This window comes from Psammomys obesus, unplaced genomic scaffold (assembly GCF_907164565.1).
Source record: "Psammomys obesus unplaced genomic scaffold, mPsaObe1.curated_primary_1811, whole genome shotgun sequence".
Taxonomy (NCBI): Eukaryota; Metazoa; Chordata; class Mammalia; order Rodentia; family Muridae; genus Psammomys; species Psammomys obesus.
This window is the reverse complement of record NW_026585895.1, coordinates 23,863,363-23,889,950: the sequence shown is the minus strand read 5'-3', so window position 1 is coordinate 23,889,950 and position 26,588 is coordinate 23,863,363. Positions and strand designations below refer to the sequence as shown.

Genomic DNA, 26,588 nt, shown 5'->3' with positions numbered 1-26,588 from the left:
CCACAGCTGTGCATTTCAAGGGGGAGCAGCCCGAAACTTTGCAAGGCGTGCTTTAGATGAGAGAACACCAGCAGATACTGGGGTTCACTGCACGTGTGCCATCCAGAAGCTGAGGTCTGTGTTTTGGATTTGGCTATTGGGGTCTTTTCCCTGACTCCAAATGTGGGAATGATTGAGATGGGGGGTTAGGGGAAGTAAGCAAGACCCCAGCTTAGTACATCCTGCAGTGATGGCGATCACACGAGCCAACAAGTCACAGCCTTCCCTCATCACCAAGCTTCCTCTAAGCAGCAGAGCCTGGCCTCTCGTCAGCAGGGAGGCGGGGGAGCATTGCACGAGCCTTCTGGTTCTCATTGCTGTAGGAGTTCTCAGGCCTGAAAGCGGTTGCTTAGTCAGTGGCTTTGTTGGGTCCTCATTCCAGAGTGTTCTCCACAGTGCTTTGTGTCTAGAATATCCAGGATCCCGAGAGTGATCCTGGGAGGGAAGGTGGAAGGACCACGGGTGCTCCACATGGAGAATGCACTCCTTGTTTCTCCTGGAACCCTGGACTCTGTTTACAAGTCCGCCGTGAACAACCTGGCTTTAAGATGTTGGCTGGCAGGTGTAGAAAGCGGTTTCCATATCTGTTTCAGGCTCACCCACCCGTCTTTGAAGGGTGCACTGTTTTCCACGCAGTGGCTCTGCCCTGTTTGCGTGCACATCTGCTCCCACAGCAGTGAGATGCTCAGAGGTGGCCGCCAGCCCCTGCGCAAACACATTTCCCCGCTGCCCTGTCAGGACAGACTTGCAGGCTCTGTGCACCTGCCTCACGGGGCCCAAGTGTGGGCATCATGGCTTCTTCTGGTTGAAAGAGATGGGTTGTCTGATGACTGCCCTCGGCCAGAGAGGCCAGTGCGAGACCTCGTTGGGTGGAGTAGTCGAGAGGAGGCATGGCCTGCAGAGTCTAAAGACTTTTATCTAAAACAATGTTTAGTCTGGGTACTGTGGTGAACCCATAGGTTTTAGAAGCCCCCAAGTGCCTGCTGCTTTGGGGAGCAGAGGGCTTTATTTAGCAAAACCTACCTTTTCACAGCTTTGTCCAGTGTTTAGAGACAAGCCGTTCAAAGTTAGTTCTGTAGCTGCTATAGCTCTGAGCTACTGCCCTCCTTTTCTCCTTCTCCCCTTCCTCCTCCTACTCACCCTCAGTAGAGAATAGTGGGTGTTACTTGTTAGCAGACACCAACCGCACCACCCTTGAGGCTGCCACCCCCTCCCCCCCCAGACTGCCAGATGACCAACGGTTGCAGTTTCTTAGCAGGAGCCCATCCGATGCTCAGGTTATCTGTCTCGGTGTTCCACAGCCATGACAACTCAGCCCTGGCTCCCAGGGAGTCCCGACTGATTTGACTTACTGTTTCCATGGCAATGTTGGATGTGAATCAGCCCAAGCTGAAGTGACCAGGGACGCTCAACCGGTGACCTAATGCTGTGCTGTGGGAATCGGCAGAGCAAGTTCCCACACTCCAGGCTCCTGTCCAGTGGGGTCTGCACCCTGCTTCTGGCTGTTAAGCCTCCCTCTTGGAGTAGATGGAAGCAGGGCCCTCGTTTTCCAGCTTGTTGTCCAGGAACAAAGGCTTGCCCCAGATAGATCTCATCTGCCTCTCTTTGCAGGCCTTCTCCAGGGACTGTTGAGCTGGTTTTGGGGGAGAGGCTATGGTCCATGCACCGTGAGCTTCGAGGGAGCTGGAATTCCTGCATTTCTTGCTCCCACGTGACTTGGCTTGGTGCTGTCCGGGGGAGCAGGGTTAGAGGTGTTGGGCCACTCATGCTATCAGTTGCCTCCCTGCGTGTGTCTGCTGAATAGAGTGGACGGTGTTGGTCTAATCTAGGGCTTGCTGTGTGGTATTGACCAAGTGACAAGAGTGAAAAAAAAGAAAGCCTTACGGCTTTAAGGCACAGGATGTTCATTTTTTAGAATTGTTTGGTAGAAGTACTTGGTGGATAGGGACAGGGCAAGGGACCAGTGACATGGTTTTGGTAGTCTTGTCCTGCCTTGTTGGATTCACAGCTCTGTGCACGCGTGGTGTGTGTATGTGTAGGGGGGTTTGCCAGCTGCTGAGTGTAGTGTGGGGATGGATCCTGCTCCCCTCCTTCCCCTTGTGTCTGTAATATCCCCCTCTCCTGGGCCCTCACCTGCTCTCCAGCAAGCTGCGTATCCTGGCTGGTGTCCCCGGAGCCTCTCTGTCCTGGGCTTTGAGGATAAAGGACGTTGCTGCGTCTAATTTACGAAGGGGAGTGCCCCGGCACGTCCCATTAGGGCTGGGTGGGACCGACTGAGGTACTTGGCGTGACGTGCGCGTCTCGAGTCTGTGCTGTTTTCGTTGGTGAACACTCCCAAAGCGGTTTGGTCATCGTGAACAGTTGGCTCCCATCTCCCATTGCCAAAGCTGCTAACGAGGCTCGCTTTGCTGCCGTTCCTAAGGTGAACTCTAAGTGGGGCGGGAGGAAGCACATCACCTAGTCTTGCTTCACTGTTGGCCGTTTCTGGGCGGAGCCAAGCCACTTCTGTGACGAGGCATAGCCCTGTCAGATGGGTGCCCTGTGCCCAGGCCTCCATGGAGGAGAAGTCTGGGTCACCTTCCCTCCGCGTCTCCAGGTCAGGTCTAAGAAGCGAATAATGAGCTTTCCTGGTTCTCACCCTCAGGTCGAGCCACTCTGGACCCTGTGTGCTTGAGTGACAGACCTGTTCCAACATTTTATAAACAGCCCTGGGGATTAAATGACTGTGTTCCCAGCAAGCTGACAGTTGAGGGTTGCCTTTTTTTTTTCTTTTTCTTTTTTAATCAAATCTCTGCCCAGAGTACTTCAATATGTAAAAGATTCTGCCAAATGATCCGTTTTTATGGTGCAAAGAAGTGTTTCTCATCGACGTTTTCAATAAGCTTGGATGGCTGAGAGTCAGTCAGGTTTTTCTTAAATGAACATCTACCACAATGAATCTGCTCAGAGGACAGCACTGCCGAGGTAAAGTTATCCGGGATCGCCAGCATGTGGGCTGTGCTTTTTTTCATAATTTAATCACACAGATGACATCTTGTTAAGGGTTTGCCAAGCAAAGGCATTTGTGCCTGGCTTCAGTTACTGTGTGTTCACATGGGCTAGGGTCTTCCCTGTCATGTGGCTTTGTGCTTTATTGTGTGTTCGGCCAAACACAGAGCAGCAACGCCTCTTCCTCCACCCCCACACCTTTCTTTGTCTGGTCAAGCCAAGTTCACCGACCCTCATTACATCCCCTCATTACATCGGGGGCTGAGGCTGGCTTTCTCAGCAGGATGCTTGGAATTCCTGATTCTGAGTTTTGTTTGCCATTGCTCTCCGCGCTTCCGAATATGGGAATACGGTATCCCAAAGTCCCCTTGGCTGCTGAAACTTGAGATGCCTCCTCGCCTGGGGAGATTGTATGATGGAGCTAAAAATACTCACTCTGAGTAGGAGAGGAAGCCTCTGCCCTGCTGTCTGTCAGCAGCAGCGTCTCCTTAGGAATTCCTGTGTAGAACCTGATCCGCTTTGAGCCTGAGCAGAGTGGACCTGTGCTGACAGGTTCTTAATCCCCCACAAAAGGGCCTACACTAACAAGCACACCGCAAATCAAATCGGGCTGTGGGGAAAGAAGAGGATGGAATCCAGCCCTGTCGCCAGGCCTGGCAGGGCACGCTTGTCAGCTGCTCCAGCTTCCGGCTCCCCTGCCTGCTGGTGAAACACATAAATCCTATTTTTAGCTCATGGCTGTCTGATGTGTTCCTGTCAAGACTTTAGTAGCAGCTGCCACAGAGACCCTCACTTAACGGCCCCATTTCTCACTGGGATGAAGCTTCTTCACCAAATGAAAGAAGGAAGTGTTTGGTACCCGGACTGCTCCAGTTCCATCAAACCCAAGGTTGCACTCACTTCTTTCCATGGAGTCCTATGTTTCCATGTGCATACACGTGCGTGTGTGTGCTCGTATGCCCTTTTCTCCTCCTAGATGGAATAGCTGTGGAAGGAGAAGGGGGAAAATTCCAGAGCAGCAGCTGGCACATGACCCACTAGCAGGGCCCCTGTTCAGATTGGTTCAGATAGTGTATATTACAGGAGAAGAAAATAATAGGATTCTGGTTTGAAACTAAATGCATTTTAATAGAAAGCAGAATACAAAATAACTCTTTCAAAAAACAAATATGTAATCCTTAACAATAAGATTTTTATATCTTCATAACCGTAGGGTAGGGACAGACCCCCCCATACAGAAGGCAATGCACACCGGCACCCTGCTCTGTGATCCGGAGGTGTGCCTGAGCGGCTCAGACTCGGGCCTCCGACCTGGCCTTGTGCACAGACTATGGGACACGCAGAGGCAATGTGGGCAAGGCCAGCACGTATGAGGTTAGCACAGCAGGTTCTTCAGTGAATCCGTGTCTGGCCCTTCCTGGACAGAGGAGTTGCCTGTCAAGGGGGAATTCCCACAGAGATGTCAGCTCATCTGTGTTTAGAGCTTTCGGTCACCTGAGTTTCTCAAAATAATCAGGATAGCTTTTCTGGCCGAGGAGGGGTCTGGGTGTGGCATCCTCTGATCCTCTACAATGCAGAGTACACAAGCACCAGCTCTCAGCAATCATGAACACCGGCACCACCATCCTGTGGCAGAACAGACTATACTGGGGGCCCCTGCAGCAAAGATGGGAGCTGGCTTAGATTCTCTTCATCTGGTTTGGACCACCTTGGCCACTTGGCTTTGTTAGGGTAAGATGGTTTCTTTGCCTTTACCACAGTGCATCAATATACAAAACTGGCTTAGGTGCTCATTTACCATTCAAGCTTATGTGGAGGTTTGAATATGTTTTCCTCCTTAGGGGCAGGAGCCTGTTTGCAGAACACACACACACACACACACACACACACACACACACACACACACACACCATAGAGGTAAGAACTTCTTCGATTTGATAAACTAATGAAATATTCTATAGACTGATCTTTGGCATTGTCTTAGTCAGTGTTCTACTGCTGTGAAGGAACACCATGACCACAGCAACTTTTATGTGGAGAGCATTATTTGTGGCTGGCTTACAGTTTCAGAGGCTTTGTCGGTTATCATCATGGTGGAAAGCATGGCTGCAGGTGGGCAGACATGGTGCTGGAGAAGTAGCCTAGAGTTTTACATCTGGGTCCAAAGGCAGCAGGAAGAGGGAGTCCATGGGCCTGATGTGGGCATTGGGAAACTTCAAAGCCCACCGCCTGTGACACACTTCAACAAGGCCACATCTCCTAGTCCTTTGAAATAGTGCCACTCTCCAGGAGCCTATGGGTGCCACTCACGTTCAAACAGCCAGACACCCTATGCTGGTCATTCATATGAGTGTGCTTCAGTGGCCTCTGGGTGTTAAAATTTAGTAATAACTGATGTGGTGGAGGGCTCACTCTTTCTTCCTCAGTTTTCAGTAGTGAAGGTGTATTTGGACTGTGAAATTAAACATTCAAATTCAACATCTGCTAAACCTTAGGGCTCTTCACATGAGTCTAATCCGGTTTGATTGACTCCTTAACTGCAGATGAGGAAACTGTCTTGGTCAAACACAGAAAACACACAAAACAGTGATTTCTATCTCATCCCCAAACCCCTGCATTCTGGAGCACCTCTGCTCCATTCTGGACCCCCCCCCCCCCGCCCCGCCCCGCCCCGCCCCGCCCCGGCCTCTGAATCCTAGGCCATTCTATGCTGGCTCTCTGCACCTTCTACCAGAGCCTGTAGTTCCTGCCTTGGCATCAGCTCTGACTCCTTCCCAGAGGGAAGACGACTAGCTATACCACTTCCTTGGAGAGCAGAATGGGCCCAGGCCTACTTCCTGGAGCAGTGTTCTGCGAGGCTGAGGCAATGCGGTTAGGATGTGCTGTGCTTTGTAGATTTTGGAGCATCTTGACAGCTGACAGATGCTAGCCCGCGAGTCCTTACAGTCAGGCTTGAAAAAGGCTGGCGTCAGCTTCTAATTTGCTGCCTCCTCTGCTCCCCTGACTTGCTGCTTCTTTGCTGTCTGCTGTAAAAACAATCCAGAGACTTGAGGTCGGTCAGAACAGCATCCTTTGGACACGTTTTCCTAGAGAAATGTGCTGACCTACTTCCTGAGGAGGAGGCTGGTCACTGTGCTTTAGATAGATCCTCAGATGGGGAAACAGAAGAGGAGGAGGAGGCTGGTGTCACTGGGTGAGGAGGAGCTCGCAGTGAGCAAGAATGGTGTGATGGGTCTGCCAGGTCTGCAGAATGACCCCCCCCCCCCCTTCTGCTGGGGAAACAGCCATTCGTGAGCCATCTGCTGAAGGAAGGACAGTGCCCGGGCTGTGAGGTCCCCATTCAGGCCTCAGGGGTCAGGACCAGAAACATGATGAGAACTAGCTCACCTTCTGGAAGGATGAGGGTGCTGCATGTTCCTGCCACCTTTCCATGCTTCAGAGGCTAGGCCCCCAAAATGAGCTTTACCTGGTAATCTGTTCCTTCCCATGGTTCCTGCCTTACTCCTGACTTCCTGAACAAGGCTGGGAGCGGAACTCGGGTGATGTCAGCAGGTGACAGGCCCAGCTGTCTAGTCTGCAATGTGTGTCTGTGTCTGTGTTTATCTGTCTCATGGGTAACCTCAGTCACCAGAGCTCGTTTAGGGGAAGCTGGAGCAGTCGTGAGCAGAGGGCAGAGGCTTAGGACGTAACCCTGATGGCATCATATTTGCAGAGGCCCCAGGCAGAGCAAGCGCCAGGCATCTGTGTGAGAGAGGTCTGAAGAGATGGGTACAAGCAGGCATCCGTGTGGAAGCAGCCTTCCTGAGCACAGGCTCTCGAGGGTCTCCTCACCGCATCGGCAGCTCCGACGAGGAGCCAGAGCTTACCTTCTACGCTTTCCAAAGGGGGATTCGGGGTTCCCCCTTCAGGCTACTCTTGCAGTATGGGTTTTCACTGTGTGCTGTCTGCTTTTCATTCAGTCGGGTATGGAAGACCGGCCTGTTGTGTGGTTGAGTTGTGCTTAGGCGTGGTGCATTCTTTCATAGAGCTGTAAGCTTCCCGCTGTGTGACTATGTTGTCCGCTGGTGTTTCCTGCTGTCGATGGCAGCGTGCAGCGTGGCTAGTAACGAGCGCCGCCACACAAGCTACATTCACCTGCCCTGTTTCCTGCTACCGTCTCCTGCCACCGCTCCCACCCACGAGGACTGGGTGTCGCCCCTTTCCACATTTGTTTCTCAGTTTCGTCAGTTGCTCAGGAGGATAGGCGCTTTTCCTATGACCGTCGGCATCATCTTGCCCTTTTGTGAAGGGTTTCTTCTGTTTCCCCATCTGAGGATATATCTAAAGCACAGTCTTCTAAGCAGGCATGGGAACAGTGCCATGGCCCCCTGAGCTTCCTCTTCCTCTTGGCAGCAGGTCTTTCCCTTCCAAGGGGCATCTGTCTCGTGTGGCTAAGGACCATGCTGCCCCCGTGTCCTGCTGAAAAGCTGTCCTCTGGGCTGGCTTGTCCCCAACACCTGCTACTGTCCTTTCTTGGACACGGTTTCCTGTGACAAGCAAAAGCTAGGAGGTGGGTGGGTGGCAGCACCGTCAGTCACGTGAGCCCTCCTTCCCATTGGTGTTGTGCTCCATCCCTGTGCCCAGGGACAGACATCCACCCTGAAACCTTGTATTTTCTTTTATAATGTCGAATCTGGCTTGTTGATGAGGTTTTACATTCCCCAAGAATGATGGGGTGGGTACTCTTCATTGTCTCAGCAATCCTTTCTTTTTGAAAAAGACTGTAATTTTTCTTTATATGTCTCTGTATGTGCATAACACTGGAACGTGGGGGTCCCTGGAGGCTAGGAAAGGGCAGTGGATTCTCTGGAGTTAGAGGTGGCTTAGAGTTAGAGTTAGCAGCTTAATGTAGGCGCTGGGAAGTGAATTGGGTGCTCCTGGAAGAGCAAGTGCCCTTCACCTGAGTGCCCCAGCCCCTCTGTAATTATGCTTCATTGAATGGACTTGAACTTAAAGCTAAGAGGCCAGATCCGAGTAGAACACTAGTCTGTTTGTGATGTTGCAATTATCTCTTGTTGAGATAATCAAACACACCCCAAACTCAGTGAATCTGTGGTTTACACAGAACATGGTAGGGCCCGCTAAGGTCTCTCTGGCCTCGTAGCTCTAGGTGGCACAGCTTGACTGGCATGGGAGACCTAGGTAGGACAGCTCACACATGGCTGGCATGACAACGCTGGCTGTCCACTGAGGCTGTCAAGTGCACGCGGCCTCAATTTTGTGCCAACCAGTCTCGCCCCAGAGATGCTCAGTCTTTCTCACAGCTTGGCAGCTGACTTCCGGGGACCAGTTTGGAACCTTAATGGTACACATTGCCCATTCCCAGACACCAGGCCTAGACATTATCATGGTGCCACTGTGCTCTGATGATCACAGCTATCACAGAGTCCACCCAGATTTGGAGGGAGAGGGCACACACGCTGGAGGCGATGGAAAGGCCCTCGAAGCCCTCGCTCTGTACCTTACAGCCCCCTGCACTCTTCTCCGTCCCCTAGCCCTGACTGCCGCTGCTGGGAGAGGAAAGCTGGAGGTGTGTGAGCTGCTGCTGGAGCGTGGAGCCGCCGTGTCTCGGGCCAACAGGAGAGGGGTGCCCCCTCTGTTTTGTGCTGCCCGCCAGGGGCACTGGCAGGTACTCGGGGCGCCCCTTGGTACCTTCCAGAGGGGTGGGTGGGGATGGGATTCACTATTGAGGATCTTTCCCATCCCTGGCTTCTCCCTCTGTCTTCATGATGGCTTCCCAGGGCCAGCATGATGGATAGGTACAGTGAGCCGGGAGGACTGGCAGCCGTGCTAGAGACACAGTGGTTTCCTCCACTCCGGGAGGACCGGATTACAGCAGTAGAGGCTTCACTGTGGCACACCTGCTGCTGTTATTTTTGTAGCGTGTTTGTACAACATATTTGAAAAGAAGCTGCCTTGTGCCTCTCTGGCAATGTAACAGGTCACGTGCCCAGGCCACCCCTCTAGGCTGACCCATTGGATAAAGTGGCTTCCTCCAGGGCAAGGAGTACATGGGACTCCTGCCTGAGTCTCTGAGTTCTCCCCAGCCGTAGGAGCATGCATGGCGTAAGGAGCACATTGCTGATGCTGAGACTTCACTTTGAGATGCTTTGCTAAAAGTTGTCCTCTGAAAACAAGCCACCACCACCACTCCCGGCCCCCCAGTGCCGCCTGTAACCCAGCGTGTAGAGTCGCTCCCTCGCCTTAGACCCTTCTCTCCTGACTGTAGTCCTCCTCTCAGATTGTCTACAGATGTCAAGTCTGAGGCAGCTCAGGTCCCTTAGAGTGGCCTGGAATTTGCATTCAGTCTACAGACTTGGTGGAACCGGTTGGTCGAATCTGTTGCTGCAGAGCCGCAGACACACAGGGAGCCATGCCTCTCCTCAGGACCAGTTTGGAACCTTAATGCCATCTATGGGCCTCTTCCTGAGCTGTTAATGCACACCCCCCCCCCCCCCCAGTGGCTATCCTAATTACGACTGGCATGCCCCACTGCTAGTTCTACCTGGCATGTATGGTTCTTGTACCTATAATAACTGGGCACACGAAGAGACCACATAGAAGAAGATTTTGTTGAAAGGAACACAGTGGATTGTTTGCGCCCCACATATCCCCCTGCTTGGGGGAAAGCGGGAGAAACCGGCCGGGGAGAGGGACTGACTTCAGGCACAGCGGCAGGGCTGATTCGATGCTTCTCTTAGATCGTCAGGCTGCTTTTGGACCGTGGCTGCGATGTGAACCTGAGTGACAAGCAGGGCCGGACGCCTCTCATGGTGGCCGCCTGTGAAGGACACCTGAGCACCGTGGAATTCCTCCTGTCAAAAGGTATGGTGCTGGCTTCTTCCGCAGGAAGAACTCGCAGACCCACTAGAACTTCTGGCTCTCCGGCTAGTCTACCCACTAGACTGCATGGGTTTCCCAAGGCACCATGCAGCCCAGGTGCTAAGCGCTCCGCTTCGGTGAGGCCGCTCTGCCCTCAGCTCTGCAGACCTGCTCGGCCTGATGTACTTACTCCCAGGAAGGCACTGACGGGGATGGGGGCCACTCTCAGCAGCCCCAGGTTGTGTGAATATGTTATTAGACTTGGGGAAACCTGTGTGCCAGGTCAGGTCCAGCCTCCCCTCTTCAGTAAGCCAACTAAACAAAAGGGAGATTTACAACGTGGCCACAGTGTGGGACAGTGACCCCAGGTCTCAGCTCCATCTTTGGAGTCCTGAAGGGAACTCAGAGTTTAACCTGAGGGCCAGGGACATGCACATCTAAGCAGTCCTGGTCAGCGTGTGGGCCCACCTGCACTGACCCTTCGCTGTCTGGGCGTCCATCTTGTCCCGCTAGGTGTCCTAACAAGGTGTTAAAACTCTTGACATCTCTTTCTGGGAGACAAGTTCTCCCTCAGGTTGGTGCTTTCTCTTTCTGTCAGCATGAGATTCTTGGGGAATTCCTGTTGGATCCACTGGGGACACATTGTTCATCTGATAGTAGACTGGAGATACGGTGTCTCTTTAGGACATCTCCATTTCTGCCAACCAGTTACAAATGGTCTCTTCTCTCAGGCGCTGCTCTTTCTTCCCTGGACAAAGAGGGCCTGTCAGCACTGAGCTGGGCTTGTCTGAAGGGCCACAGGGCAGTGGTCCAGTACCTGGTGGAAGAAGGAGCTGAGATAGATCAGATGGACAAAAACGGCCGTACTCCCCTGGACCTGGCGGCCTTCTATGGCGACGCAGAGACTGTGAGTACCGTCAGAGGCTCGCTTCCGGTGTGCACAGCTGCCCATGTGTGCAGGGTGGGGCAGCGTGGGAAGGGGCTCACAGCAGTGTGCGCGGCTGCGTCTGTCCTCAGACTCTGAGTGTACGTGCTGTGTGGGATCTTCTCGGTTGTCCATAACTCTGTTACAAGCCAGCCAACCCAAGACTATTCGTCAAGATTTTAACGCGCCCTTAAAAGGCTAAGCAGATTCCCCCTGCCGGCTACATATACTGCAGACATGGAGTGGGGCGTGTTCACCCCATTCATAGTCCTATTTTATCATGTGCGGTATATGAGTAAAATTCCCCCTTGTGTCATTCAGAAACCACTCTCACTTAAGAAAAAGTATTGATTGAACAAATAGTTAATGTGTAAAACAGTAATTGTTTTAAGTTATTTTCAGCAATAATTTTAATTTATAAACTGAGAACTGGCAGCTGCCTTCCAGGGCAGACAGGCGCAGATCATGTCCTTGGGCACACAGCCTGTGCCCATGGGCTTGCCTTCCTCGTCACTGGCCTTCACTGTAGCAGAGTAGCAGCAATTGTAGCTGCTTTCCTGGTGCCATACAGTTTTATTTCTGCTTGCCCCGACCTAGCCCCATGGCCAGGGGCGTTAGAGTGGGTGTAAAGCTAACTGGGAGCTCCAGTCCCTGCCAGGGACCGCCCCTCACCTGTGTGCCGCCCCTGCTGCTCTAGGTGCTGTATCTGGTGGAGAAGGGAGCCGTGATCGAACACGTGGACCACAGCGGGATGCGGCCCCTCGACAGAGCCATCGGCTGTCGAAACACCGCAGTAGTGGTTACGCTGCTTAGAAAAGGAGCCAAACTAGGTCAGTGAACCCCACATCCATTCAGCAGGGCCAGAGGGTTGGCTTCCAGCACCTCACCTGAAAAAAAACTCTGAAGATTACCTGCTGAGGCTGGTACTGTCTGTGTTCTCCCTCTCTCTCTCCCTCTCTCTCCCTCTCGCTCCCTCTCTCTCCCTCTCCCTCCTTGCCTTCTCTTCTCTCTCGTGTCTCATTTAATCAGTCATCTAGAAAACTGAGTTTTCTCTTTAAAAAAATACATTTTATTTGTGTGTGTGAATACAAGCTGCATGCAGAGGTCAGAGGACAGACAGTACGTGGGAGTCAGTTCTCAGTCCTACCGCGTGGGACCCCAGCCTTGGAGGCAAAGGCCTTCAGCTGCTGAGCCACCTTGCAGGCCTTTAGCTCATCACATTCTTTCCAGGCAGGTAGAGAGCAGAGGCTAAAGAGGAGGGGCAGTCTGGAATCATGCACAGCCTGGACACTCACACCAGGAAGTATTAGTCTCTGGATTTTTATTGCTGCGATGAGAGCATGGCCAAGGCAACTTACAGAAGAGAGTTGAATGGGGAGTTACAGCTCAGAGGGTTAGAGTCCATGAGCGGCGTGGCAGGGAGCATGGCAGCAGGCAGGCATGGATTCAGAAGCGTGAAGCTGAGAAATAACTAGGAATGGCATGGGCTTTTGAAGCCTCAAATCCTGCCCTGCCGCCTCCCCTCCCCCACATCCTCCAATAAGGCCACACCTCCTAATCCTTCCCAGACAGTTCCACCAGTCAAATACATGAGCCTGTGAAGGCCGATCTCCTCCAAACCACTACATTAGGCTCTGCTTTAATTGCAGATGGCTGAGCATCGGCAGCTCAGAAAGGCCTGGCTGGTTCTGGAGAGCAGCTGTTATTCTAGAGTTACCAATGACAGCCTGAGAAAGTTATGACCCCAGTGCACACAATTTCTATGAAGGAGACCTTGAGGAGGTCCTTGGAGCGGGGAGCGAGCATTAACCCACATGTGTGTCTAGAAGAGCATCCCCTAAGTTCAGCACGAATGCAGAAACTACCAAAGGACCGCTATCTCCGTTTGCTAACAGGCTCTTTGACCATGGGCAGTTCTGAGTGTGGGGGCTGCATGGAAACAGTTTGTCCCAGTATTAAGCAATTCCCCATTTTTACCTTGCCCTGAGCGGAAGTAGTGGCGATGCCCATCTTTTTGCTTGAGAAACAAAAACAAAACACAGGAGCTCAGTGGCTTCCCAAGGTCATTCACAGTAAGTGGCAGGAATGCATATGTGATAGCAGTGTCCCGAGGCCAGGTGAAGGGACAGAAGGGCTGTAACCAGTGAAGACCAAAAGAAAAACTAGAAAGGGATGGGACAGGAGAGCCAAGCTAGGACCTCAGAGTGGACTAAGGTCAGAGTGCAGGAGCCTGGGGAGAGCAGCTTCACCCACCTGGGCGAGGAGGAGGAGCCTTTGAGGGTCTAATGCATTTTCTTGACTCTTAGGGGAGGGGAACACAGTTTCCCTTGTTAGTAGGGTAATAAGGGTGGCTTCTGTGGGCATCACTGATTCCTCATCGGAATCACAGAGTCGTGCTGCCAGGAGCAGGACGAAGCCCAGCACTGGCCTTTCTGTGAGTTCTTGCAGCCTGTGTTGTCGAGGGTGGGGCCTGCAGCAGAGAGCTGCTTCCCCCGGGCCGAGGAAGCACCCTGACAGTGTGTTTGTTTTGCAGGAAATGCCGCTTGGGCGATGGCCACTTCCAAACCTGACATTTTGATTATACTTTTACAGAAATTGATGGAGGAAGGAAATGTGTTGTACAAGGTAAGCGGCTTCATGACTCTCTGTGCTAGTATTGAGTCCGGCCCGCCTCGTGGTGCAGTATTGGATGCTGTCTGTGCGGGGCGGTGACTTCGCAAGAGTCCAAAACCCTTCCAACCTGAGCTCTTGCCTAGGAGTCTGCTAATTTCCAAGCAGCGGAATCTTAGTGGGAAAGCACTTCTCTTTGTATTTGAGAACAGTTGTTACTAAAACTCTAGGTGGTGGTTGTGACTTCCTGTCTGAAGCTACTCCATGCAGGATATGGTAGGCCAGCCAGCATATCCCACAGGAAGGTCCCTTCTCCCCTTTCAGACTTCCAAGCGTGGCACTGGACCTACTCATGAGGCACTTGGCAAAAGACACCATGAAGCATTTCCAAAAGAAAAGAATGTTTAAGGGAGGATGGTGCAGTGGCTAGAGTCACTGGCTGCTCAGCCTGACAGCCTGACAGTCCTGGGCCCGCTGGTAGGAGGGACTTGAATCTTCTGAGTCGTCTTCTGACTCCACATGTGTGGCCACAAACACACATGTACACAAAATAAATATTTAAAAAGAAAATTAGAAGAGCCATTAGGTGTGGGCACCTCTCCCCCAGGCTTTCACTTGTTGCTTCCTGAGTCTATAAGTTTTGGGATTTTTAGAAGTATTTTACTGATATTTTTATTTAATAAAGTCAAGTAGTAGATTCTCAGCTACTCAAGAGAGAGTTAACTTTCCCAGTTTTCCTCAGGAATGGAAATAAGACTTCCAGCTTCATGAATTCGACCTTAACATTTTCCAAATGAGCCTTCAGTTTAGACCCATGGTGGGTAGGCAGCAGCATATGAGTCCAGCTTTGCAGTCTGTGGATTAGCCAGTCCGCTGCTGGTCCAGAGGTGGTCACGGGTTATGTGGGCACAGCCAAGGGAGTGCACCCCAGTAAACTCTAAATATATGCCTATGACCTGTGTGTGCCACCACCTGGGTTAGGTAGATGTGTAGGCCAGTCACATACATTAGACACCTAATTAGACTCTTAATTAGGTAGAATTAAGAGTATGGGGAGGCAAGATTGTGACTACTTTCATCTTTTCACTACTGGGCAGCATTATTTGCTGTGTTGTTCATTTATTTCCTTAGTTGTTGGGTTGGTGTTTTTTTCTTTTTTCTTTTTTTCCGTAGTAACAAATAACTAGGCATATAGCATGACCCAGCAGGGTTCCTTGCTTGGAGTCGGTTGGAAATTGAGTTCAGGGTGTATATTGTCGTGGCTTTGAAGTGGTTTTAATATGGATTCCGCTAGGTAATTATGTCAGAAATATATCAAGCCGCTTCCAACAGGCTGCAGTCCCTGCTGTGCGCCGAGGCTGACTGAGCAAATGGATTTCCTTAGCCTTGAGAGTGCTGTGCTGTGGCTCTGATTTTAAAGCCAATTCTTCAGTGCTTCGAAAAGAGAAATTATTATTCTACAGCAAGCTGCGGCTTTATCCACGAGGCTCCTTAGAAACTACACTTTTTCGTGTGGTTTCTATTTATTATACTTGAAATTAAAATACACTTCAGTGAAACATGGCTCTAGAAATAACACTGAAATTATATGTGAGAGGATGACTTGATGCACAAAGGTAGGAAACTGGGGATTTTGCAGTTGGCAAACACCTTCTTGTTTAAGCCATCTTGTTCCTTGCCGTGCAACTTCGTGCAAAGGCCATGTAGCTTGAGCGTGTCTAGGCTGGTCAGTGTCCCGGTTCCTAAGATATCCGGGCCCTTTTCTCGGGCTGTGGTGACTTTACAGGAGGGTCTTCAGCATAGTGGTTCATCTTAGAGCCCCTGGGAAAGACTAACTTCCTATTACTCTTGGATCCTAGAAGGGGAAGATGAAGGAGGCAGCGCAGAGGTACCAGTATGCCTTAAGGAAGTTCCCTCGGGAAGGATTTGGAGAAGACATGAGACCGTTCAATGACCTGAGGGTCTCCCTCTATCTCAACCTGTCTCGGTGCCGGAGGAAAACAAATGTAAGCCAGGAGTTGTTATCTCCACTCGGTTCTTCAGCAGTAGGTGCAGGCCAGCCCCTCGCCCTGTCTACTGACGGGTGCTGTTGGGACCTGCTGCCCTCAGGGACCTCTCAAAGGTTGCAGCTGAGGCTCACCTCCCAGAGTGCTGTGAGAAGCGCTCAGGGTGAAGTGCCTCCCTTTCTTCAGTGAAGGCAGTGGATGCAGGCTCCCCCTCCCCGCAGCCTGATGCTGCTGGTGTTATCAGCTCTCCAGGGCCTTTTCTCCCCATGTTCAGGAAGAGGCCAGCAGAAATGTCCCCGCCCTGTGGCCCTGAGGTTTGTCTAGTCTCGGTTTTTAACCAGTAGTGGTCAGTTTGCAGTCTGTTACTAGCAGACGGTTTATAGTTCTTCCTACTGATGTTTTAAACTCCACCCCACCCCAAGTGTAACTCATCCGCTCTTGGCCTGGATTCCCTCCTGCTGCCTTTGCCTTCTCTGCTGCTACACCGCTGTCTCCTGAGTCATAATTGATGCTTCAGTACTGGATTCTTAGGGATAGTCATAGGCTCTGATTATCCAACTTCAAACAAGCAGGCGTGGGTGAATATGGGGGAGGGCGGAGCATGGGAGGTAATGCCTGCCCTGCCCCCAGGACCCCCCAGGGCCTGGTATACCCTTACAGTGGAGCTCCTAGGAGAGAGCCCTTTTTCTCAGTGCTGCTTCTGACTGCGTGCTTAACTGTTGACACCAGGACTTTGGCTTGGCAGAAGAATTTGCTTCAAAAGCTCTGGAATTGAAACCCAAATCCTATGAAGCCTTTTATGCCCGGGCAAGAGCAAAAAGGAACAGCAGGTACTAACTAGGGTAACTGATGTGACTCCTGAGACCTTTTCTTTTTTTTCCTGGGATGAGTTTGAGGGTGTTTTCTTCATCATGGCTATTACTCAGACACTGCTCACCCCTTTCAATACAAACCAGTAGCTTCCGAGAAGCACGGTTGTGGGTGTTATGGTTAGTGGCTAACATTCATTCTCTCGACATTCTGGTATCTTCCCCACTGTACCCCAACACAGCACACCTGCGGAGTTCTTGTTTCAGTGAGACCGACAAATAGAAGTGACATGGGAGCAGAAGAGGGACATGTCTGACCTCCGGGTTAGAAGGGGACATGATGAGGGCCAGAGAAGATAACCTGAGTAGGATTCTGGTACCCTCTGCTCCAGGGGTTTTTACAGACAGGTCAGGGACCTGGAAGCTCAAAGCCCTGGTTGGAGCACAGCAGTGTCCTTGGCCCGGCAGCTCTGGGCTCAGGAAATGCTTGGGCCTCACCCCTTTCCCTTCGAGGACAGCTACCTTCAGGGCGGTTACATTCTGAGCATGTTCATGTGTGGCTTCTAATCTAATCCTGTGCTTTCCTCTGAAGGCAGTTCCTGGCAGCTCTGGCTGACTTGCAGGAGGCCATGAAACTGTGTCCCACCAATCAGGAGATCAAGAGGCTTTTGGCCCGCGTGGAAGAAGAGTGCAAGCAACTCCAGAGGAACCAGCAGCAAAAACAGCAGGGCCCCCTGCCTGCTCCGTCCAATGACTCAGATAATGAGGAGGATGCACCGCCCTCCAGTTTAAAGGACCACTTCCCCATTGAAGAGGCGGAAGAGGAAGAAACCTCTTCCCAGGAAGAAGCCATTTCCCCGACTCCCAGATCCCAGCCGCCTCCGTCTGCCCCTTCCCCGTACATCCGAAACCTTCAAGAGGGATTACAGGCCAAAGGCAGGCCAGCGTCACCACAGAGCAGGGCAGGAGTCAGCAAGTCCCTGAGAGAGACTGTAGCTCAGCCAGGCTTGGTGATGCAGCCTACCAGACAGGCCCAGATAGTGAAGACCAGCCAACATCTGGGTTCCGGGCAATCTAGCATGAGAAACAGTAGCACAAAAACCCAAGTCCCTTCTCAGAACCCTCCCCCAAGTCCGATGCCTGGTAGAGTACCCGCAGCCCCTGCCGCGAGCAGGAACCAGCACTTGGAGGGGCCGGGCCCCTTCACTGCCGGAACTGGTTGCAGCCACTTTGGGGACCGGCTAGGCCCCGGCCAGAGCCTCCAGCTGCAGCGCAGTGAGAGCGGCACGGCCTATCCTCTACCGAGCAAGGTCAAAGCCGCCGAGAAGCTCCTGGCTCACGCCTCCTTGGCTGTGGACGTAGCTCCTCCCAGCCAGGGAGGACCTGTGAGCTGCAGCGATGCGCGACACCCGGCCTCCCTCGCCAGCTCGGGCTCTTCCGGCTCTCCGTCCAGCAGCATAAAGATGTCAAGTTCAACCAGCAGTTTGACTTCAAGCAGTAGTTTTTCAGACGGATTCAAGGTCCAAGGACCGGACTCTCGACTCAAAGACAAAGGTACAAACCAGGTGCAGGCTGGCACCGCCGAACACAGGCCCCGCAGCACCCCGTTCATGGGCATCATGGACAAGACCGCCAGGTTCCAGCAGCAGGCCAATCCTCCCAGCCGCCCCTGGCACTGCCAGGTGGCAGAGGGGCTCCTGACGAACACGGCCGCGCCCGCCGGCCTGCAGGCGAGCTCTGAGAAGCCCACTCTCAAGCCGGGAGGGTACTGTGGCCAGGCCAAGCCGTGCTCAGTCTCCCCGCTGAGCTCGGGCGTCCACAACGGGGCGCAGGCGAAGGAGCTGGAGGAGAACAAGTGCCAAATGGCAGCCCTCTGTCCAGACAGCAGGGTAACTAAGGGTGGTCCTCATCTGTACCCGGAAAGCATCTCGAAGCAGGCGCCTCATGTCAGTACGGAAGCCCACAGGAGCCACCTGACTTCAGCGAAACCAAAGCGCTCCTTCATAGAGTCAAACGTGTGAGCCTTAAGCAATGTCTGTGTAGACCTGAAGTGGTGTCTGTGGCTTGGGGCAGCAGATACTGTCTTTTTCTTTTCTTTCTTTTTCTTTTCGTAATAAAACTTACATCTTAGCCATATTTTCCACCTCTTGGGTGGGTCTGATGCCATTGACATATTAAAAGTATAGGATAATAAGTAGCTAGAAATCACCCACAAACGAATACTAAACAGCACTGAAAACTCTTGTCAGCTTATATCTGTCAGCGTAAGGACTGCCAAGAAGCCATCAACGGATGCCATTCACTTAGGAGATTATTTGGTTTGCTATGTGTAAAAAGCACAACACATACTTAGGAAAAAAAAAATCCATTGGTAAAAGATTTTAATTCCTGACAAAATATCTGGAAGTGTATTCTGGAAAAGATGGGGGATTTTTAAGCTACAGATCTCTTTCGTCAAACCCCAGATCCTGCCTATGTATGAGAATTGCAACCTGAGTGATTTCTAGCTGAATAGAAATGTGACTGTAAACAGATTTTTTTTCTTTAAGTGAAATATGAGCACACCACGCGTCAGGCCCGTCATGGCAGCTACTCAAAGGGGGTCGCACCCCTAACTCCATGTTACGGCCATTTTGTAGAGTATTTTTCTAGTCCCCACCCCTCTCGGAACTATGTTTATGCTTCACGGTGTTGCTGATAGGCGGGAACGGGCTCTGTAGAATTTTGATTGGCGTACAGGTCAGATTTGTGCAAAAGTATGAAGACAAGCAATCGCAGTGGCTGCTACAAATTAACTGGTTCCGAAAGTGCTCTGGACAGTGGCCGAAGTCCCTGAAACAAGCCTCCGATGGCCTCTCGGGAGTCCGAGTGCTGGTTTGTTTTCCTAATGCAGTCACTATTTCACAGCCACACGTTGTATATACAAATAGCTAGCCCAGTTTCATTCAGACTTGTAAATATAACTCAAAAGAAGTTAATCTAAAGGCAACAGAACCCCGCCACCTCTCTGCATGCTCTTTGTAAGCTTCCTCCATGCTGGTAAGCGCACGGAATGACGCGTCATCACGGCACGCTAACAGTGTACCTGTAACGGCACTTTATCTCACTTGTATGGACACCTGAGGTGCTACTTCAACCCAAGCTGACGTATTATTGATCTGTAAAGATAAGGTACAGGAGTGAGCCTCGGTTGAAGGTATTTTTCTATGAAAGCAGAAGATGTACACATGCTGGTTTGAGAGAGGCGGGGACAGTATTTTGTATGTTGAGAGATGAAATGTATTTTCTAGAATGGGGGAGAAGGAAGTTCTATATTTGCAGAATGTTTTTAAAAAACGAGGAGCCACGATGTTCCTGTGAGAGCATCGCTAAGGTCTTGTCCGACTAGGAACCGGGCAGTGTCGGGCGTCGGTCGGTGTCTGTTCCTGTGTGTGTGGTGTGCTTTGTGTAAGAAGCCAGGCCATTTTTATAAGCTTTCTCGAGCTCTGTTCTAATTACTATGGCTTATTTATTGTTTCCTTTAATATTTGTGAAAGTCTTACTCTTCTGTTATGTAGTTTCGTTTCTGCACAACTACTGTACTTTTCCATATGGAATAAAAACCATTACTACAAGTGGGCTGGCATTCATTAACCAGGGGCCAAGGAGGCAGTGACGTCGCTGCGACAGCTCCCTGCCTCGTGACATCATCCTAAAAAAGCGCTTTTAATTTACCAACAGCCACCTTTCATTTTAATTTCAGAGTAAGGGAAACTTCTAGAAATTCAAAAGTGCTCCAGTGTCCTACTTAGTGACTTTGCCTTAGGTAGGAAAGGACCATGTGTGTGCTAATGGGCTCCGTGTACAGATGCCGTGTGACGCTGGGCCTGGCAGCGCACTGCACTCCGTTAGGACCGTTGCTGCTTCCTGCACATCTGGGCATCTCTCCACCAAAATTGTGTTTGTCCTCTGCCCACAGACGTGTTTCAAAGCACTGAGAGATTGCTTTTGTTGTATCATGACAAAAACCTTACTTGAAGTATCTCATATTTATGTATTTTTTAACTTAAAAATTTTAAGACTTCCCCATGAGTGTACTGTATTCACATTATCTCCACAGCTCCCTGTCGTCCATCCAACCTTCCCTTGTCACCTCCCACGTCCCCTCAAATTCATGACCCTTTGATTGTCACACACACACACAGACACACACACCTAACCTGGAGTGTCATGTTACTTGTGTGTCCATGCTATTATGGCTGGCTCACCCATCCAGGCTTGTCCCTGGAAATGGTTGATTCCTCCTCTCTCGGCACCATTAATTGCCTATACCCCTTCATTTAGGAGTAGAGAAACTAATTTCCCAAGTACTTTTTAAAAAAAGATTTATTTATGTATATATGTGAGCACTCTCTTTGCCTGTATGCCTGCAGGCCAGAAGAGTCACCATGTGGGTGCTGGGAACTGAACTCAGAACCTCTGGGAGAGCAGACAGGGCTCTTAACCACTGAGCCATCTCTGCAGCCCCTCCCAAGTACTTTATAAAAATAATTGTTGTTGAGAATTTCATACATGGGTACAATGAAATATGACCATACCCTCCAACTTCCCTCCTCCAAGTTATCTGCGTCCCTAGCAACAGGTACCATCCCAACTGCACGGTTGTTTTTTCACTAACTCATGGAGTCCCCTTAGTGCTATGCAGTGTGTGCGTGGCTGTGGGGCTCTCGCTGGGGCAAGGGAACCCACCAGTGGGAACACCTTCCAAAAATCTGCTTCTCCATCCCTCCAGCCGGTACCAGGAAAGAGTAACCTGGAGTCTGAAGCTTGGTGCTGGTTTAGGTTAAGCCCAAGCGTCTCCAGTCAACACGATCTCCAGGTCCAAACAGAGGGATGGGCCAGCAGGGCCGAAGCAGTCCCTGGCAGTGCATGGTTCCGTTCTTGTCTTCATTGTCCCGTACAGCCAGCAGCCAGGGTACGAGAAGGCTGATGACATAAAGGTGCTCTTCTGATTCAGCCTTGGCAGAGACAGGACATGCTTATTACCTAGGGAAGAAGAGAGCTCCCCAGGTCAGAGGGCACTGGGCACTGTTCCCACCTCCTGAACCAAACCAACCCTGGGCCCACAGCACCCAGCGGGGGTGGGGGGGGAGGGTGTTGGCTGCTGAGCCTGCTTGTGAGATGGTCTTGGATCGGTTTTTGCTTGCTTGTGTTATATTGGGGGTGGTTTGGCATCTTCTGTTTGTATAAAAAGTAGTTAAACTTGTAAAATTAGTAGGTATCATGCTTTTTAAGAAACCTAACACACCTAAACGATAAGGTCTCAATTGCCCTTTCTGGCAGGGACTTTTCAGTTACTGTTAACTTTTATGTTAAAAAGCTGGCCAGCTCCCAGCAAGGCTACTACTTTACATAAAACAGAACAAAGATACTCGCTTTCATGGTGGATCTTCTCCAAATTAAAAAAAAAAAAAAGAATTAAAACATTATTTCCCTACAAGTTGCAACTTAGAAGAACCCAGGTTCAGTGTCTGTTTAAAAAACACACAGAGCAGTGGTTACAAAGAAAGGACGTTTTGGCAGCTAGATTTGGCAGTTTTCTGTAAAGGAATTTACTGTGTCAGTATGAAATAGGAGAAAGTGAAAGGAGCATTTATATAGTTTCTCCCTGATTTTTCTTGTTTTTTGTTTTGTTTTGAGACAGGGTTTTTGTGTGGCCCTAAGCTGTCCTGGAACTTGCTCTGTAGACCAAGCTGGCCTCCAGCTCACAGATGCACCTGCCTCTGATGTCCAGTGCTAGGATTAAAGGTTTGTACCATCACTGCCCCACATTTTTTTTTTTTTTAAATTTCTAAGTGGTATTTTATTTATACACAGAAGACTGGGACAATCTTGTGATTAAATGTTCACGGCGCTTTTCATTTATGAAATATTTTTTTAAGGTGTGTTTGTGTACATGAGTATTTGTCTGTCTGAATTATGTCCGTCTGCTTTGTGTATTTCTGGGGCTTGGGGAGGCCAGGAGAGGGCACTGGATTCCCAGGATCTGGAGTGACAGGGTTGTAAGCCACCCTGTGAAACCCGTCATCTCAAAGGACAGCCAGTACTCTTAACTGCTAAGCCACCTCTCCAGCCCCTCATTGACGGTTTTCTGATTTCTTATTTTCTGTGGTGCTGCATGAACGATAGTGCACTTTCCCGCTGGGCCATCGCCCAGGCCTTTGGGAAACTCCATTTGTAGCTTCCTTCACCCATATATTCAGGTTGTCCAAGACAAGGCCTCAGTCTGTAGCACAGGCTGCCTGGGATTCTTGGGGTACGTGGGCCAGTTGCAAATCCGTGAGAACCTGTTTGTCTGCCTCAGCCTATGCGTGCGAGGTTACAGGCGGGGCCTGGAACAGGTTGATTCTTTAAGAGAATGGACACGTATCCAGAGCTGGCCTGTAACTCACACTGTGGCTTCCAAGTAGTGATACTGTCCCCTTAACATTCTAGTGTGTGACCAAGCCTGACTCACAACCGAGGCCTGAAACCATTGCATTGGATAAGACAAGCAGGCACTGCTGGGTGGTTGTGGCACCCGCCTTTAATCCCAGCAGTCAGGAGGCCAAGGGCCAAGCCAGCCTGGTCTACGAAGCGAGTTCCAGTACAGCCAAACACTGTCCTTCAAAACCCAAAATAATTTACAGCTGGAGAGATGTCAAAGTGGTGAAGAACGCTGGTTGCTCTTCCAGAGGACCTGGGTTCAATTCCCAGCACCCACATGGCCGCTCACAGCTGTTTGTAACTATAGTTCTAGAGGATCTAGACACCCTCACACAGACATACACCAATGCACATTTAAAAAAGAGAAAGGCAAGCAGGGACGTGGGCGTGTCCACTGTAAGCTGCCCATCATCCGTCAGGTTCCTTGTGGGTACTCAGTGGTATGTGCGTGGGGTGACCCGCTCCAGGAAGTCAGGCGGCGATTCTCCATTGCCTTCTCTGACATTTATTTTTGTTTGTTTGGTTTGTGTGTTCAGTTTTAGAGACAGGCCATCAGGTGTACTAGGCTAGCCTTTAGGAGGCTTCGTAGCTGACGGTGACCTTGAACCTCAGGGTCCTCCTGCTGTGGCCCTCCCAAATGCAGGAACGGCAGGCAGGTCCCACCATGACTCACCTGTGCCAAGTCTACAGAACCTCTGGCGTCAAACACACCCTGCTCTAAAACTGGCCTCCAAGTCTCACCAGATTCCAGAATTCTCCTCACATAACATCCACGTTATGTCCCAAAGCAACCTTGGCTCCAGTTCCAGGGAATGCCATTTCTTCGACTTTCTAAGACACCAGGACACGTGAAGACACAAGACACTCACACACATGAAATAAAACACAATCGCTTTTTTCTTCCGTTTGTTTTTGAAAAGGTGGCCCCTATGTAACCCTGCCTGGCCTGGAACTCACTGTGTAGACCAGGCTGACCTCTAGCTCACAGAGATTCACTGGTCTCTGCAGGGACACACAGGCCTGTGCAACCACTCCCAGGTAAAATGAAACCGTAAAAAATTATAAGACCAGAAATATTAATCTACAGTAAGCCATGAAAAAAAAAATGGAAGTTTGGTTAGCCCAGCCAGAGATACCAATAAATTAGGAGGCTGGGGGCAGGGCTTGATGGCATATTCCTTAATTCTAGCATTCAGGAGACAGATGCAGGAGGATTGCAAATTCCACCCAACCTGAGCCCCATGGCTGGTGCACGACCAATCTCAGCAAAAGAGCAAAAACCTGTTTCAAGAAAACAGAACCAGAAATGAACAGAAACATTTGAGATGAATGCAAAGTCACCTTACGGAGAGAAACCAATCTGATGGTGAGCATTTTGCTTAAAAGTTTAGAACTACTGTGCTTAAGGGATCTATAAAACAATGCTGCTAACGTGTAAGCCCCACTCGCCTAAGGACGGTGAAGTTCTCCAAATGCTGGAGGCTGCTCCGTAATTGCCTGGTCGTGTATAGCTGCGTGTTTTCCCTTCTGTAAACAAACTTGCTGACCCCTGACTGCACGCACGCAGAAGTAGGTGCCTTGTCAATTTTGCCTTTATAAACCCTGACTAATATAATTTGCTGCTCTATCTTGAAAGGGCTCTCTCTCTGGTGCCAGTATTGGTATGAGTCTGAGGTGGTTTAGAGATTCATCAGTATGAGCAAGAGTCAAGTTTAATAAGAGCTTTTATTAAATATTGGCCAGTCCGTGGACGCTGGCCAGATCCATACCCGGGATTCCCAGAGTGTGGCCTTATTTCTTAATGTTCGTGGACACTTCCAGGGCCTGAGAGGACAGAGGCTGAGGACCAGCCCTGGCAGGCTTGCTGCAGTAAGCCTCCCGCGATGGCTCCACGCTGGGGAGCAGCCAGGCATCTGAGGTCAGTCCAGACAGCCCTCCGGAACGTCACTTCCTGTGTGGGCCATGCAGACACGTGGCGCAGCAGGTGCCAGGCTAGCCGCCTGGGCAGGCGCAGTCCCAGCATGGGAGAACTTCAGAATTCCAAGTTTCAAAAGGAAGCTAGTTTGCCATTTGCTATATTTCAGCACAGTATTGATTATCTGACCTAGCTTACTCTGAGGTTGAATAATGGAGGAAAAAAATCCTTACACTATACAAACTTAGAATGTAACAAAATCGCTACTCAACATGCCTGGAGTGTTTTTTTTTTTGTTTGTTTTTTTTTTTTCAATTTACTGAACAATTTACAATTACACTTGTCAAAATTCTATTATAAAAGTTGCTGGAAATTACTGAATGGCTGTTATCCAAGATGGAAACATCCATACAAATCTATTCCAGGTATAGATGCTGTAGGATGCATCCTATACCTATTAAGAACAGATTTAGGCACTGTAAGTTAAAGTCATGGTAAACTTTTATTTCTCTACATTTTCCCACTAGTGCAAAAATATTTTCACTTTTATAGAAAAAGCAATAACATTAGATGTGTAATTCTGTGTCTTAAGGATAATAATTGACTGTTTTTAGTTTTGTTGTTTTTTTTTTTTTGCGACAGGTTTCTCTGTGTGGCCTTGGCTGTCCTGGAACTCGCTCTATGGGCCAGGCTGGCCTCGAACTCAGAGATCCACCTGCCTCTGCCTTGGAAGTGCTGGGATTGAAGGTGTGTGCCACCACCGCCCAAGTCTTAACTGACAGTTTTAAAAAGTAACTGAACTTAACACCTGACTTTTTCTTCTGTTGTGCTTTTGTAATGCCTGCTTGGCATTTTGAGTCAAGTGAAGGACATCACTGAAAAGTGCATCCGATGCCGCGTGAGCACATTCATTTCTGGTGTGTCTCTAGCCATCGATTGATGGCCATCTTCAGAGTCCTGTTTGGTGTCAGTACCAGCGAAGGAAGAACCAGGTTTGTCATGGGGCTTGTACGTTTCTTTTTGTGGATCCAGTTTTCCATCGCTTCTCTCTCATAGGAATAGCCATCTGAAAAAAGGGCATAGCTTCAGGGAAAGATGGCCACTGGGATTAGGAAGATGAACTGTGCAGCCAAGCCCGGCGTCTACTGGGAGGAGAAGAGTCTTGCCTTGTTTGACACACCAGCCACTGGCGTGGAGCCCTGAAGGCATGCCATGCTTAGTCTGCGAGGTGTGAAGTACCGGCCACCCGAACAGTGGCCTCATACTTACCTCGTTCCCTTGAAACACGACCACAGAGACCAGAACCCTGCTGAAATTCAGACACCGCGGTAGACAAAAGTGGGTGGAGTGGAGTAAAGGTAAGTCCTGGTGAAGATTAGGGAAGAAAGAGCCTTCGGAGGAACTCGGAAAATCCCTTCAATGTACCAGACAGCAATGGAGTTAAAGACAAAGAGATATGGTACAGGGGGAAAAGTCACCATGTTTACGCCCTGTCCATGCTAGCCTGTTCGCTTTCACACACGTGAAGACTGGGGGCTCTGAGGTGGGCACGGGGCCGCAAGCCTGTCAGCCCTGCTCTCAGGAGGGTCCAGTCTGGCTGAGTGTGGTCTGAGTTTCTGCCTCGGGGCCTTCACTGCTACACTGCTGCTCTCCCCCAGGCTGAAAAGCTCACTTCTCTATGCTGAGTCCGTAACGCCCGCAACTGGTGGCAGTAGTGCCTCGAACTCGCCATCCTCCTGCCTCCGTGCCAACATTACAGGCCTTGTGCCACCGGGAGGACTTCAGCTGTCATTCTGTCACAAGAACCCTGGTAAAGAAAGCCAGGTGTGGCGGGGCATGGCCATGCTCCGATGCTAAGACAGGTGGGGACCTGGGACTGGAGCAGCAGGGTCGAGGAACAAAGAGAGCCTGTCTCAAGCCAGGTGCAAGGCGGCGGGGACCACGCCCGGCAGCTGGCCTCTGGCCTTTCA

General features: G+C 50.6%; 2 protein-coding genes across 9 annotated transcripts in view; one reads left to right on the top strand and one right to left on the bottom strand.

The window, feature by feature from the left end:
• Positions 1-19,852, top strand: part of Tanc1 (tetratricopeptide repeat, ankyrin repeat and coiled-coil containing 1) — a 226,749-nt gene extending 206,897 nt beyond the window's left edge. For all 4 annotated transcript variants that reach the window (XM_055600204.1, XM_055600202.1, XM_055600203.1 and 1 more), the window contains 8 exons: positions 8,562-8,695; positions 9,768-9,891; positions 10,620-10,795; positions 11,511-11,643; positions 13,347-13,438; positions 15,283-15,429; positions 16,159-16,259; positions 16,831-19,852. In XM_055600204.1, coding sequence (XP_055456179.1) covers positions 8,562-8,695; positions 9,768-9,891; positions 10,620-10,795; positions 11,511-11,643; positions 13,347-13,438; positions 15,283-15,429; positions 16,159-16,259; positions 16,831-18,259 — 2,336 coding nt within the window. In that variant the 3' untranslated portion in view covers positions 18,260-19,852. The remainder of the gene's footprint in view (positions 1-8,561; positions 8,696-9,767; positions 9,892-10,619; positions 10,796-11,510; positions 11,644-13,346; positions 13,439-15,282; positions 15,430-16,158; positions 16,260-16,830) is intronic.
• Positions 19,853-20,627: 775 nt separating this feature from the next.
• Wdsub1 (WD repeat, sterile alpha motif and U-box domain containing 1) overlaps positions 20,628-26,588 on the bottom strand; it is a 32,915-nt gene continuing 26,954 nt past the window's right edge. For 3 of the 5 annotated variants that reach the window (XM_055600590.1, XM_055600592.1, XM_055600593.1), the window contains one exon: positions 24,410-25,684. In XM_055600590.1, the coding sequence (XP_055456565.1) occupies positions 25,527-25,684 (158 nt within the window). In that variant the 3' untranslated portion in view covers positions 24,410-25,526. Of the gene's footprint in view, positions 21,264-24,409; positions 25,685-26,588 lie in introns of those variants that run through there. The other 2 variants (XM_055600588.1, XM_055600589.1) reach the window with 1 other exon arrangement.